Source organism: Podarcis muralis, chromosome 5 (assembly GCF_964188315.1).
Source record: "Podarcis muralis chromosome 5, rPodMur119.hap1.1, whole genome shotgun sequence".
In the NCBI taxonomy this organism is placed as follows: Eukaryota; Metazoa; Chordata; class Lepidosauria; order Squamata; family Lacertidae; genus Podarcis; species Podarcis muralis.
This window is the reverse complement of record NC_135659.1, coordinates 50,664,307-50,680,152: the sequence shown is the minus strand read 5'-3', so window position 1 is coordinate 50,680,152 and position 15,846 is coordinate 50,664,307. Positions and strand designations below refer to the sequence as shown.

At 43.4% G+C, this 15,846-nt stretch overlaps 1 protein-coding gene across 2 annotated transcripts in view; it reads left to right on the top strand.

The window, feature by feature from the left end:
• ZSWIM5 (zinc finger SWIM-type containing 5) overlaps positions 1–15,846 on the top strand; it is a 113,471-nt gene that overhangs the window by 74,337 nt on the left and 23,288 nt on the right. The window contains exons 1-3 of one of the 2 annotated variants that reach the window (XM_077928782.1): positions 4,180–4,370; positions 7,930–8,038; positions 14,173–14,321. In XM_077928782.1, the coding sequence (XP_077784908.1) occupies positions 4,329–4,370; positions 7,930–8,038; positions 14,173–14,321 (300 nt within the window). In that variant the 5' untranslated portion in view covers positions 4,180–4,328. Of the gene's footprint in view, positions 1–4,013; positions 4,371–7,929; positions 8,039–14,172; positions 14,322–15,846 lie in introns of those variants that run through there. The other variant, XM_028733643.2, reaches the window with a different exon arrangement.

The window sequence follows — 15,846 nt, the reverse complement described above, 5'->3', positions numbered from 1 at the left end:
TCTGGCTGAGTTCAGCTATTCTTTCAGGTAAGTGTTCATAGGAATTGCATCCTAAACCATGGGGGATCATCTGAACTAAGCCATAGTGTTTATCATGCAGTGTACAGAATTAGATTTTCCAGCATGTAACAGGCCTTATAGTACTCATAGACCATAATCCTAATAGAGCAGTAATCATTCTCACTGTGGTAAAGAATTCTGTATATGGGTGAAATAGAGGGTTTGCTAAGTTGAAGTAATATTAATGTGATCATGAACTGATTAATTCAGGCAAAGCAGAAATTAAATGTTCCCATAAGGCACCATCTGCCGTATACTTTTAAAGCAGTATTACATCATATTAAACAAAGAATCATGGATACTAGTTAGTTAAGGATGCTGAGAATTGTTAGGAGATCCAGAGTAGATTTACAATGGCCACTTACCTGCTAGCTGTGGGGAGGCAGCAATTGTGGTCCAATGCAGCCTACAGTTGTGGGCGCCCCCTCTAGCTTTGGTACAGCTGGGAGATGACATCACTTCCTCCTTTACTGGCCACACTGTCTGCTGGGGCTCGCCTGTGTTGGCAGCCTTTCATGGGTGAGCTTGGGGACACTGCTTTGGGAGTATACCAGAGAGGAGACGTCTCCATGGCTTCCCTCCAGTCTGCTTATTGGGCATTTAAGCCAGCCATGCCCAGTGAGTTGGGAGTCCCAACAATATCTGGATGGCACCAGTTCGCTGGGTGATCTTAGACAAGTGGTCATCTCTCAGCCTAACCCACCTCATAATGTTGTGGTGAGCCTAAAAAGGGTGACTGTGTACGTCACCTGGATCTCCTTGGAGGGAAGGCAAATAATAAATACACAAATAGATGTTTACAGAGCAGTTTGCATAGTTTCTTGCTTTCAGTGCAGGCGAATGTAGTGAATGCTCATTGGGACCCTGTTGGTTCAGAGTGGGAGAGAGTAATGGGTAAATGAGACACTTGTATCCTTGCACAGATAGGGTGATTCAGAAGCGCTGTGGTTCTAAGTTTGAAATGTGCATCCTCAGCTTTCCTTTCACTACAACAGTATTTTTGGTGGCTCATGGAACTGCATTTATTTCTGGTGCAGTTGTGAGTGCAGAATACCGTTTTACGGTAAGAGAGAGAGAGGCAGGCTGGAGAATAAGTCCGTTTGCATAGATGTGGGGAAGGTTCTTCATTGAGCAAACAGGGTTCCTTCTTGACAGACAATCCTTATGCTCAGCGCTCAAAACACGTAGCAAAACAATTGGGATACCCAAATACTTTTGCACACTTTTGCTCTTTGTTCCTGCTTGCTTTTGATGAAATCACACAGCATAATAATAACCAAGAGAGAGAGAGAAAGAGGAAGGTTGGGGGCTGTGGATTATAGCTTTTCATATTCTTGGAAGCAATTTATATAGAGCCATAATTGCCCTCGGCACACCGTGTCAGTGTGTGGTGGTACAGGAGGAAGTAGCTCCTGCTGTTCCATATAAATAATTGTACACAGCCTAAGAGTTGCCTCAGATTTATTTTAAACTAATTATATGAGGAGAGTGGATATGTTTATCAGACAAGTTTTGAATGGTCAATGTTTGGGGGGGCATATTTCTGGCCTTTAGATCAATCCAAGTAATACAGCCCTTTATGGTCGTTTACAAGGCCAACTTTTAAAATCCAGTTCTTAAAGTGAAAGAAACCTCTCAATACTTAATCAGATCTGGATGTGGGTTTTGGCACCGCTTGAAAGAGAATAGCAGCATATAGATGGTTTTGATGCTGTTGATTAAAAACCTCTGGTAGAATTTGTTTCAGAAACCTTATAAGGGTTGGCAAACACACAAGGGATTCATGCAGTTAACGTGGTTTAATCATTTTTCTCTTCTTTTGCTATCTTTCAGTTTCCTCTAGTGCGAGTTTGTGTTTGAAATACATTCCTAGAAACTTTCCAGCGGTATAAGCAATAAAAGAGCATCAGTGAGGGGGGAAATGATACTGTGGTTGAAGCTGTCTATTAAGAATCTGGACACATGGATTTCCTATAAAACCATTTGACCAGTCCTATTTTGATTTTAGGAAAAGCAGCTGATATTTTAGCTTACTATTTTCATCATTAGCCAAAGATATGCAATGAGAACTACTGTTTTGTGCAGGTGCACATTTTAGAAACAGTTTTCGATTATTTATTATTTATTGCATTTACATCATACTTTTTCTTCAAGAAGTTCAAGGTGGTATATATGGTTCTCCATCTCCTCATTTAAACCCCACAACAACCCTGTGAGGTAGGTTAGGCTGAGAGGCAGTGACTGACCTAAGGTTGCCCAGTGAGCTTCATGGCTTACCACACGCTGGCTTTCAATGGGGCTTTGTTGTTGATGTTGTTGTTTGGAAGATATTACCCTGTTTTGTGGATTTTCCACTGACCATCTCAGTTAGAAGGGGATATCAAATATAATCTATCCCAACCTCCTGTTGAGGTAGGAAATCTACTAGCAAAGCTTCCCTAACAGCTGGTAATCCAGCCTCTGAATGGTGGCAATCCAGCCAGGAGTGAAGTACGATGGCTCTTCCTTACTGATTTTCTGCAGATAAGGTAACAACTGAAGACTTTTAAGAGCTCAGTGAATATTGTTCTTGCTCTTGCTTGCCTTGACAAATAAAGCTAGTTATTGAAAAGGAAGAAGTTAGAGATTGTCACACAGTACTGAATCCAATTTCCTTATGATGTAGATCACAATCACTGTTGCCCTGTGTTAAAAGCCTAGTGTGACCCACTTTTAGGGTCTTAGAGTGCACCCACAAATTGGGTTGTGCTTTCAAGTAGACTAAATGAAGGAATAGAAACATCTTCTAGATGTTGTTCCTATTGATTGAGGTCTTGAAATGGGAGACTTGAAAAATGTAGATATTTTAATGCAGTGTGATATTACTTTTGTATTTGTTAAAGTTCATTTGTTCCCTTTCCTACCCGCTGTTGCATCATGGCAAAATAAAGAATTAATGTTTTTATTCATTTACTTCAAACTATATAGAATTGGTGAGACTTGTTTCTACTCTTTGGTAGTTTCATGGAATTTTCCTAGCTGACTCAGAAGAAGAGTGCTCTTTCCCATTTTCCAATCCATTTGAGATATGTTTGGAGGTTGGGGCAATTGAATTCAGCATTTTTGTATCATGGTAATGAATGTAGGCTACTAAACAGTTGTACAATATTGTCTATTGCCAATATTGTGCAGAATTCTGCGCTAGGTTTTGCATCCTACTTTTTAGTGAAGCATTGCTCATTTTTTATTCCTTAAAGCGAAGAAATACGGATTGATGTTTAATAGACACATGTTGAAATTTTACTCAAAAGCAATTAATGTCCTTTCAAACCAGATTTGGTATCATGTGTTGTATCTTGCATGAGTATCTGGTGTTCAGCTGATTTTGAAAAGCTTGCATTTGCCAAGATATACTACATCATGTTTTCTGGCAGAGAAAATGAGCAAGATTCAGCATGATATTAAAATCACTCTTCCATCAGATGAAGAAGGAAACTTCAGGTTGCAGCCAACCCCTCCTCATTTGGGCAGTATAAATAACATGAAGCAATGGAGTGTGAGAGATGCTTTGCAGGATTCATCCTTGCCCTTTAGCTACTCCCGGAACTAATAATAAAACAGCTCCTCCAAGTTTGGTTGTGGCTTAAGAGTTTTAAGACAATCTGGAATTAGTTTTATGCCAGCCCAGCTATTTCAAAAGCAAATTCAATCTTTTACATACGGTTGGGTAGTGCTATTAGTTCAGTTTGGGATTATTCTGAGCTGGTCAAAGAGTGCAGAACTTTTCTGTTCAGCTGAAACATCTTCATGCAGAATAGTGAGTCTCAAATATATGCTCATTTTGGAGTGAAAGAAATGTAATTTGTTGCTGTGGCACATTGTTGTTAGCATTTATGCAATCTGAGCAGGCTAGCGGGCTATTATGATAACACTCCTTTGCAAAGCTAAACATCCTTCTCTTATTCTCCTTCCAGGATTCCACCTGAGTGGCACAGTAACAGAACCTGCCACTGCAACAGAAGCAGAAATGACCTACAAGGTAGCCATCAGCTTTGACCGGTGCAAAATAACTTCTGTGACGTGTGGTTGCGGGAACAAGGACATTTTTTATTGTGCACATGTAGTGGCACTCTCACTGTACAGAATTCGCAAGCCTGATCAGGTCAAACTCCGTCTTCCTATCTCAGAGACTCTTTTCCAAATGAACAGAGACCAGCTCCAAAAGTTTGTTCAGTATTTGATCACAGCCCACCACACTGAAGTGCTCCCGACAGCCCAGAAATTGGCTGATGAAATCTTGTCCTCCAACTCTGAAATCAATCAAGTGCATGGTAAGTCTGCCTGTTGAAAATCGCCTTTGATAAATTCCCATAGCAGCATGTAACCCAACCAACAGATAACTCTTGCTCAGTGGTAAGCAAGTGTAGCTGAGATGTTAAATACAATGCTTGTTAATGTTCCAGTACAAAATGCCATCAGTGATTTTTCCCTTACTCATGAGGGAAGAGCTGGTGATTAGAGCCAAACTGGTAGTTTGCAGTGTGCTTTGTACTCCCCACTCGGAAATAGGTATTGAAGCAAATATTGATTGAGAGTTGACACTGAAATCACGGCCTGAGCAGATCATGGAAGCCTGGATCTCCTCGCCTCTCATTGCTTTCTGTCTGGTCTGTTTAAGTCACTTACATAATACATTTCCACAGCTTGCCAGTTAAACATTCATTCTCACTATAGCTCTGCTTGTGTGATGAGATGGAGGAATTAAGATGTGGGGGTGAATTAATGTCCATCAAATACTTTGAAGATGAAAAGTTATGGGGGGGGGGGAAGAGAGAGAGACAGATGAATTAGTAGTTATATAATGGGCCTAGATATTTGAGAATAACATACATATAATTCTGATACATCAGTGCTAGCTTGCTGAAGGTGGGAAGAAGTGTGCAATGGCTGCTTTTTAAAATAAAATAAAATACTCAATTGCTTGTTAGGGCAAGTACTAAAAAGGATAAGGAAACTTTTATTCTTGAAGATGTGGGGTTTCTGGGATGTGCATAGGCAAGTAGTTATTTTCAGTTTTCTCTTTCATGCTTAGGAACTCACTGCTGTGCTTTGCAATAAGGAAATATTTGTTTTCTGTTTGTGTGGTTGGCTGGTATTTCTGAAAGTCTTCAGATTTTCGCATTTTCCTCGATGTGTCAGACACGGTGCACCTTTCCATTCTCTGCTTGTGGCACGCTGTAATCTGGATGACAATGTATTGTTTAATGCATATAGTCCTGTCCCATTAAGAACATAGGAAGAGCCCCACTGGGTCACATCCAAGGCCTAGTAGTTTGTCCAGCTCCCTCCACAACATGTTTTGACTATACGCAATTTAGGCTTTAGGTGTGATCCCCAGAATGTAACCCCTTGTGTAAGTTGTGAGCTTACTGTAGTGCAGTCTTAGTCCAGAAAGAAAACGAATTGATAACACTGTATGCAATGAACTGAACAAAAACATAGTATGAGGAGAAATAAACAGTGATTTTGTGTTTCTGAACAATTCAGGCCAGGTCCATACTAGGAACATATACAGCAACTACACAGTGGAAAACTCCCTTAGAACCGCACAGGCAACCAGAGCACAAGTTACCTTAGAAAGGATCATGCCATTCTGACTGATTGCTAGGCAACAACAACATCTTCTTCGTTAGCTGTACTTCTAGTGTTGTGATACTCTTGGACTATATACTGAACAGGGCTTTGCTCTCGAAGGTGATAGCACGTGTACCTATCAGCTCAGGAGTATGTGAAAAAGAAAAAACTTAACCCCTGTATCTATAATAGGTGTCAATTCCTACTATAGGGTTGTATGGGGTGTTATGGGAGGGGTAGTACCTCTGGTGGGGGGACACGTCATGCTCCTTCTGGAGTAATTTCTCCACCTTCGGTTCCCACCGTGCACTCAGCTCCTAGAAGCTGTCAGCATGCGACAGCAGCCACACCCCAGGAACAGCTACAACTGGCTGCCTAAACCAGGTGGGGGTAGCCAATGGGTCTTAAACCCTTGGTGAGTTAGGGAAAGGGAAAGGAGCTAGGAGAAGGAAAACTCTGATCCTAAACCTTTGCTGCCTTGCAGCTATACTCATTTGTGAGAAAGGTTTCGGGAGTAAACCCCAAGGAACAATCTGTACCCGTAGACTTGAGGGACAACCCTACACAAATTCGTAGCGGAGTCCCTAAGATGGTTGGATGGCATCTTGTAAACCTCCTTCTGGCAACTCCTGCAGCCAAGCTGGTGCCAAACATAATGCTCTGCTTTCCTTTGGATCACATTAGCAAGGCAAGAGTTGTCTGGGGAGCCCAGGATCTCCAGACACACTGCCCAGGCTTGTGCCCTGGGAAGGTCACTTTGGTGCTGCTAACAAAGTGGTTGGACTTCACCCCCAGAGGTGCACTCCATTGTCCCTCGAGACAGATGGATACCAACATGTCAATCCCTGGTCTCAAGTATCCTTCCTCGGTGTTTAGATCAATGCATCTTTACAGTGTGTGATCCTGCAGTGGGGCAGACAGTCCAGGATTCAAAGGGTGTTGATAACTTTCAGATCCATAGCCACTGTGGTTTAAAAATCTGGTGCCTGAGCATATTAGCGTGTGGGGATTTGTCAGCTGTCTGAGTGCTAGCAGAAGGCACCCAGAGGCTTTTCGACTGTGATACTAAAAAACTAGGAAACAATGTTGTTTCTATTTGTAGATATTTTGAAGTGAGGAGGAGTGACTAAAAAAAACCCCCTCAGTTTAGATCTAACTAATTATTTTGAGATGACAAAACAGCTCATATTCACAGCATCTTTTCTGAAACATGTTTTGCTTTCTAACTGCCAAATGCAGAGCCTGTATCCTTGATCCTAGTTGATGACACACAAAACATGCTTCCCAGGGTAGGATTAAAGATCCCTCATGCCTTGGCATTGATTAGGAAGAAACAAATCCTAAATCAATGGACTTCTCCTTTGCATACCATCATTCAGACATGGCCCAGAGAACTTGAGATGTATCACCTGTCCCCTGAGCTGACTTGTATGGTTAATGGTTCAAACTTCAGGAGCATCTCTTGCCAAGTCCAGTATGTCTTATTAGCTTAATCAGCAATGTAAACATGGATACACTGGCTAACTGGAATTCCATCATGAGAGCACACTGGGGAATGTGAAGTATGGAAAATATACAAACATTGAACAAAAGGATCCTTGGGTTAAGGATGCTTGCTGTCAAATACCCAATGGGAGCAATTCTGCTGGCAGGAATTAAACCTCATACAGCTGCCTGCCAGTTTCCCTCTGCACTCTGACCATGTACAGATTTCTTATTTGTAAATGTTTTAAGTTATATGTGCACTTTCCTTGGTCAGTTCAGATTCCCAGGCATGTAGAGTTCCCTGGATTCTGATCCTTGACTCCAGCTGACCCTGTGTACCTCCACTTGTGATGTTGAACAAGGTCTTCAGGGATGCATGTTTGGTCCTGTTGTTTGCAGTGTTGGTGCCACATCAGTTCAGATGTAAGAGGGACAAAAAGTGAGTTGGAGATGTAGCCTTTGTTACTTAGGCTTATTCTAGTTTGGAAATGAACTGATTTATTTACAGTATTCCATTTTATTCTTTTCCATTCCGTGAACTTGTAACACATCCATTTCCCTATATTCTGTATCTGACATTGTTGGAGGCTGAAAATGGCTCTGAAGGTACAGGTATAAGGTGCATTCTGTGGTTGAGCTATGGGCCTGCTGTTATCAGCAATGGGTTTTGTTTGCCGCATACTGTACTTGCTTCATCCTCCCAATCATTGATGGATTCATTCTATGGTATACCTTCCTGCTCTCACCAATGTGTTTCTCGTTTCCCTGTAGGCATCACCTGCTGCAAGAGCTCTGTCTGAAGGATGCCATTCATCATTATCGCCCCTCCCCTTTATGGTACACTACCCCACCACCACCACCACTCAAACTATCACCCTAGGTGAACCTCCACCACCTTCCCTTATGTCATGTGGTGGGACAGTGTGAAAACTATGTTCAGGGGGTTCTCCCCTATGAGGAGAGAGGAAGGGGCTTTATGTGAGAACGGCTGCTCCAGGGCAGGAAAAGCAGAGGTGATACGCGTGGGAAGAGGCGAAATGTTTGGTGTTGCTCTTTGAATCTTTTAAATGTCTCCAGCCATGCTTCCCCTGCTTTCTCTGCTCTATTCCTGTCACGTGGCTTTAGGTTTAAACCATCCCTTACCATGTGCATCCATTGGAGAGCTGCCATTAAGGAGGAAGAGGGTCAGGTAAGGGCCATATTAGGTAGAAAGCGTGAGCTCACAAGGAACTCGTATGAATTTCTCAGGAGCTCCCCAGCAGAAGCACTTGAGGTACTGACTTAAGAGTTCTGTGGCCATCGTTAGTCAAGCTAATCAGTGTTTAAATATTCATCTCAAGTCTGTGATTTGGCTAGCCACTTGCCACTTGCCAGAACTGGACTTTCTTAAATGCAGTGCCTGATTTAGCAAAGTTCTACTTTCAGTGATTACTTTTACCTTACAGTAATCCTTAATCAAATGTTACTAAGGTCTATATCTGCCCCAATACACCAGCATCTAGTATAAATGCCACCTGTTTGAGGTGAAGCTTGCCTGACATGTCTAGTTGTAAATGCTCTGCAGTGAGTTGGGAGCATCTTTTCATATGGGACAGAAAGGGAAATGCTTGTCTTTATCCTAGAGCTTGTTTACACAGTAGGATAGAATCTCTTAATAAGATTTTTAGATATATTGAATGGATAAACTCAGCTTTAGTTCCTCTATTACTGCTTTGGAGATCCATGCAGGTTGCCAGACTGAGTATATCAGGTTTTCTGTGCATCTCCTCTTTACGATTCTCATGCTGTGCAGGTACTGACCATGGCAATGTTTATGTGGCAGATTGCTGCAAAAAAAAAAAAAAAAAGTGATAGAACATACCAAGGTGATTATTGGTATTCACATTATTCCAGGCACCTCACTTTTAAGTCACTTCAACCTTGTGAGTTCTGTGCGCAAGGCTGAGGCTGATGCTTTAGGGGTTGTTATCTCTGAAAAAAAATCATTGTGTAAACAGCCCCCAGGAGAATGTCTGTAAAGCTGATCTGAGACCAGATTTTGAAGGTAGCAATGTTGCTGCTGTATGAGTGACAGTTTAAGGGGTCTCAAGGCCTTCTCTTTGTTCAATCCTCAATCAGTTTAAGATGAGACAATTGCCCATTGTCTTCCACATGTTACCGTGTGCCACTGGTTGGCTTAACAGCATGTTAATATTGGCAAAAGGAATATGATAGTACATCTTATTAATATTTGAGCATGTTGCAAATTCTGTTGTTTAGTCTGAAATGTGTATCCGTTTTTCCAGTGTAATTTATAGCACATTATTTTCATCTGTGTCATGTGTGACGGAGCCTCCTATTAAAGCATTCTTTTATGAATCTCTGATAAGCAAATTCACTGATTGGTAATTAGATTCACCCCCCTGCCTTAATTGCAGTTTAATTAATATCGGGCTCAAAATATAAAAGTGAAAATGAAACTAAATCTATATTCAGTAGTTTAAGCTGCATCCTGGTTCTTCATTGCCTTGGTTCCCTGAGCAACATCTTGGCTCCTCTAGGGCTTGAAAATGCCAGCTGCCACTGAGCCCATGCAGGAGTGGCAGGACAGGGCTGCTTACTGGGATGGGGAAGGGCAGCGGGGAAGTTGGGAATGTGCGGCCGAACCAACAGAAGCACTAGATTGGCTCTGCCCGTGCTCCTGCACAGCACCAACCTCTCCACTGCTCTGCCCCGGTAGGTGCCAGTAGCACCTGTGTCAGGAAAGTGGCTTTGTTGCACCACCGAGGCTGCTCCTTGGCCCATAAAAGGGTGTGGCAGAGTAAGAGTGGAGCTCCTGCAGGACATTGTTAGTCTCCCACCCATCATCTGAACTAGGATCAGGGCAGATTTCTTAACCTGTGATCTCTGAATGGGGCTAACCCTTTACTGACAAGACCAAGCACAATTCTAGTGGACTAGAGTCACTAGACTGAACTGGACGTGCAGTAGCCATTTCCTTTCCTTCTGCTGCCCATGCCTTGCTGTTCCAGCAATGACCCCTTTACTCACTGAAGTGTAGTAATAAGCATGAGGCAAGTGGGTTAAAGTTCAACAGAGCATGCTCCAGGCACCATGAATTTTCATTGTCACGATTTTTCACCCAGCTTTTTCTGTGCACAGAGACAGTCTGGTGTAGGGAACTTGGGTTTTTTTTTTGTTATCTAATGTCAAGCATCCAGATGCAGAGATGCTGATAATTTCTACAAAGTAGAAGCATTGTTCAGCTCTTCACAAAGCTGCCTTTGAAGCATTTCAAAGGTTTGAAAATAGAATCTATTTTTTTCCTGGCTTGTGCAAATTGACTGCAACACGACAATGCAGAATGCTTTCTAATTTCACGGGAGTGCTCTACAACAGAGTGCTTCATAAATATTGCTTTGTCCTCTCCAAGTGCAAGCTACTCCCGCCCCCCCCCCCGCCCCTGTAGCTTCAAAGGGAGGAAGGAAAGCTGGTAAACTCTGCATCTCTCAGTTTTAAGCTCAACTTCTTTTGACTCTACAAGAATTTCCTTTCAGTCTTGTGGCATCCTCTGCATTTAATTGTGCAAGGCACATCAACTGGGCTACCAGCTGCTCTTGCAAACCAATTGCATGCCTTGCAGCATTCCTGAATATAAGCATGAAGAGTAAAAGACACTGAATGTGTGAGGATGGGGAGGAACTAATCAGAACTATACTGAGAAACTTAAAATGGAAAGACATGAGGCTCTGAGAAAGAAAAACAGAAGCCTGTTCTTTAGGGCATGATTATTCTTTCTTAATAAAACACTCCAGATGAGCCATTAAAGAGTCTGGCTCCTGTTCCTTGGAGTGAGCATTACATAGGAGGAGAGTTACCTGCAAAACAAAATCTTACCTGTCTCCAGATGCTCCAGAGATGTGAAACCTCTTAAACAGTAGCTAAAGCAAGATGATTCTCCTAAGTCAGTGCGAGACAAGTCACCCATTAAGTACAATTCCAGGGTCCGGTAGTCTCAGTGATTCCTCCCTGAATGCACTCAGAACTATACAAGCAGGCAGGCATGCGTGCATGCGTGCATGCGCGTGCGCGCGCGCACACACACACACACACACACACACTGGTCACACGCATGTGTGGGGCCTCAGACTCTCCAGAAGTAGGAGGCTTTGCCTGGCAAACCAGAAATTTGTCTTGTTGTTTCCTTCTGTTCTTTCCTGCTGCTGGATGAAGGGGGGAATAGAATTTCCCATCTAACAGCAAGTAGCTGAGCCATGAACATTCTTGCCATATAGATATTCAGGAAGCAGCTTGTTTTTTAACACCACTTTAGGGAAAAGAAGATTAAGCCCCACCCTACTGAATTGCATTTTTTCATTTGTTGGTTGGTTGTCGCAAAGGTACTTTAGAAGCTTGCTGTTGCCTAAAGTGGTAGAAAGGCATCTGTGTCTACTTACATCACTTGGGGTTGACTTGAACTCTAGTCAGCCTGGATATTGGTCTAGTGTCCTATGCGTTAAACTGTCGGCCATCCTGGTGATGCCTGTCTGTTAAGCCGCCATTAGCCACAGCCATATGTGTACCAAAGGTAGTAATTTTGTTCATTCTGGGGAAAAGGTAATCCAAAAGTGATTGAATAATGTGGCCCTGCAATCATTGTCCTTACAGTGCATTTCTGTCTTACTTTGTGATACTGGAACTGCTTCACATAGCTCCCAATTGAGCCTTCCTGGAAGTCCATTAGCTAGGATTAAATTATTCCTTGGATATTTCATGTCTTCTGCATGGACATCTCCTAACCTTCCTTCAAGCTCACTAGATTCCCTGGACCCAGCAGCTGATGGTTGCTTGTACAGTATGTGTTCATTGCCTGGAACAGAGAATTGCACTGTTTTAGAAACATGGTTTCTCTCTGCTGATATGTACACAAGAAAAGCTGGGCACGGATCAGCACCAGAAGATGGACAAATATGGAGTGTATGTCATCCAGACTGTTCGCTGAGTCTAGGGGATCACTACATGGCAGATGTGGGTCTTCAGCCTAAAGTACCGTATTTTTCCCTCTATAACACACAGATTTTTTTCTCCTAAAAAGGAAGGGGAAATGTCTGTGCGTGTTATTGAGCGAATGTGTGGTCCCTGGAGCCAAAAAATCAGGCAAAAGTCAAATCGTGAGTCACGGAGAAGGGAAACCTGAAAAGAGGAAGTGGCTGCTTTCCTGCATTCTGCCTCAGGGTCTTACTGCCCACCCTCCTCTGTTTCGTTGCTGTGATTGCTGAAACGGAACAAAGAGCAGGGAAAGCCCCTCCCCTCCAGGCAAGCAGAGTGTCGTTCTTTCTAATTCCTCTCTGTGCTCCGGTGCTGCTGGGGGAGAGGGAGAGAGAGGGGGGGAGGGAGAGGGAGAGGGAGAGGGGGGGAGGGAGAGGGAGAGAGAGGGGGGGAGGGAGAGAGAGGGGGGAGGGAGGGGGGGGAGAGAGAGAGAGATGGCTGGCTTGGGGGGGAACTTTTGCCTTTCTTTCCTCCCACCTGTTAAATCCCTCTCCAGCATTCTTAGCCAGCTGCTTCTCTGCACACCCCTCTCATGTCCCTTCTTTGTTTTTCCTTCGCTCCCCACTTAAAATGTGGTTACAAAGCATAGATCAACATGGATCCTCAGGATCTTTGCATTGGGTCACCCCAAATTCACCATCAGATCACATAGCATGTCCATGGCTACAGCCTGCCCCCCCCCCAAATCACGCACCCATTGTTGCCTGGGGCTGCAATGGTGCAAAACGTGGTTAAAAAGCATGGATCCACATGGATCCTCAGGATCTTTGCATTGGGTCACCCCAAATTCACCATCAGATCACATAGCATGTCCATGGCTACAGCCTGCCCCCCCAAAATCACGCACCCATTGTTGCCTGGGGCTGCAATGGTGCAAAACGTGGTTAAAAAGCATGGATCCACATGGATCCTCAGGATCTTTGCATTGGGTCACCCCAAATTCACCATCAGATCACATAGCATGTCCATGGCTACAGCCTGCCCCCCCAAAATCACGCACCCATTGTTGCCTGGGGCTGCAATGGTGCAAAACGTGGTTAAAAAGCATGGATCCACATGGATCCTCAGGATCTTTGCATTGGGTCACCCCAAATTCACCATCAGATCACATAGCATGTCCATGGCTACAGCCTGCACCAAAAAAAGCACGCACCCACTGTTGCCTGGGGCTGCAATGGTGCAAAAATGTGGTTACAAAGCATGGATCCACAGGGATTCTCAGGATCTTTGCATTGGGTCACCCCAAATTCACCATCAGATCACATAGCATGTCCATGGCTACAGCCTGCACCCAAAAAATCACGCACCCACTGTTGCCTGGGGCTGCAATGGTGCAAAACCGTGGTTACAAAGCATGGATCCACAGGAATTCTCAGGATTTTTGCATTGGGCCACCCCAAATTCACCATCAGATCACATGTCTGTGGCCACAGCATGAAACACAAAAATGATACATCCACTGTTTCATTCAGAATGCTTTTTCCCTTGTTTTCCTCCTCTAAAAACGATGTGCGTGTTATGGTCAGGTGCGTGTTATAGAGCGAAAAATACGGTAGTATGTTTTAAAGCTCTTGGGAGCTCAGAAGGGTCTAGCACTGACAGTTATCCTAGCTCATTTCATGAGCTGCTGGGTTTAAGAACAAATGATTAATAGCACTGTAAGTGTCATAACGACAGCAAGGAACTGAAATTTTATCCTCTAGTATTGTTTGGTCTTATCATTCCTTCATTATTGGTCACTTATTATAAGCTGGTGTGTCTGCTTCCTATTTGGCTCCAATGCCCTTACACTGCAGTGATGCTTGTTCTTTAGTGAAAACAAAAATTAACTGCAGAAATATTGCAGTACTGGTTTGCAGAAGAGAATGGTTCTCATTTCCTGTTTTGAATGCAATAGAAGGTATCCTCATAACAAATTTACATGGCAGGATGGACTGATTCCTCTGGACATGGTTTCTTTTAATAGCTGGGCTTCTCTTGCCACAGGTGCGCCAGACCCCACTGCAGGGGCAAGCATCGATGACGAGAATTGCTGGCATTTGGATGAGGAACAGGTTCGAGAGCAGGTGAAGCTGTTCCTCTCCCAGGGAGGGTATTATGGCTCTGGAAAGCAACTCAATTCCATGTTTGCTAAGGTGAGGCGTGGCTTTCTTCTTCCCTCCCCTAAAAGCTTTGCATCCATGTAGCTTGACATCTTATAGTGTTCCTTCACTTTGCAGCTGTTGTCCTTTGGAGCTCCAGAAATCAACTTCTGGTGCTTTTCAGATCACTTATTTTACTCCTTTTACAGGCACTGGCATGGTTTAGATTGCATACTATAGGAAGCATAGTGCCCCTTGCTAGTTTGTCACTAGAAAGGTCCACCCAGAGGAACATAAATCAACTTATTTTAATCCTATGAAATAAATAAATGTAGCCACTAAGTAATAAGGGAACTAAGGCTGTTGATAGCTTCATCACACCATGACATACCAAATTTATCCCTGGCTTAGATATCCCTGCCATCGCCAAACACTGATATCACAAGTGCATTATATCATGTATGACAGGGATGTCCAACCAATAGATTGCAATCTACTGGTAGATCCCCGGCTGATCCTGGTAGATTGTGGGATCCATATCGTGTTAAAAAAGTTACAGGGGAAAAGCTCAATAACTCTGGGCAATCCACCCACACCACGCATGCTCCTCCTCCCTCCAGTGACAGTGGGTAGATCACTGCCAGTTTTTTTTTTATATTGGGAGTAGATCACAGTCTCTTGGGAGTTGGACATGCCTGATGTATGATATTCAGGTCATTTTGAGTTGATGAATGTGTAGCACACATACATTACATACACATACCTTTTCTGCTGTTCTAAAAAACTGGGTTGACAGAGCCCTTAGTTGGTGGTAGAAAGAAAACAGTCCATTTTTGGGTACGTTTTTAGATAGATGATGATGTAGTCCTGGAATTATCTATTGGTGTATGGGTCTGGCAGACATAGCCCATCCCTGCACTTCTGCCAATCAGCAGAGAAGTTGGGAGTGGTCCTCTCCATTGCAGTCCCTGAGGTGCTATGAAGAGAAAAACACTATATGTGCTCTTCAAATATCAGTTTTCAGAGAGCGAACTCTGAAGAGCAGAGAGAGCAGTTTCCCCTCCCATTGAAACACTGGGGTATGAGGAGCTGCTGCCAGCCCAGTGCTGTGGTGGCAAGGAAAGCCCTCCACTTCCAGAGGTTCCTCTTCTCCATCTAGCATGGTGCCTTTGCCAGGTTTTATCCATTTGAATCTCCTTCCTTCAACTAGAGCCCATTCTTTTTCCTGTATTGCACCATATTGCTGAATCAGCAACAATACTTGAAACTGAACTTAGATTTGTTCATTCAACTCTTAGGGATTTTCTTTCCCAGTGAAGTCGGCTTAATACCTTGACTTGTTCTAAAGGTGTTGACTGTAGTTTTCCTGTTTAGATGATTATCCAAACTCTCCCACTGTGCAGGTCTTCCACACTGCTTCTCATACTTCCTGTTTAACCATTGCATTGTAGAGAATGAAGCAAAGCCACCCTTAGAAATGAGACCATGGAGCCGAAACTGCTCCCTCTACTTTCCTCTTGCAGGTAGCTAAGTGGGGAATGAGGGCGAGGCAAAAGAAATCCTAGGATTCGATAAATGG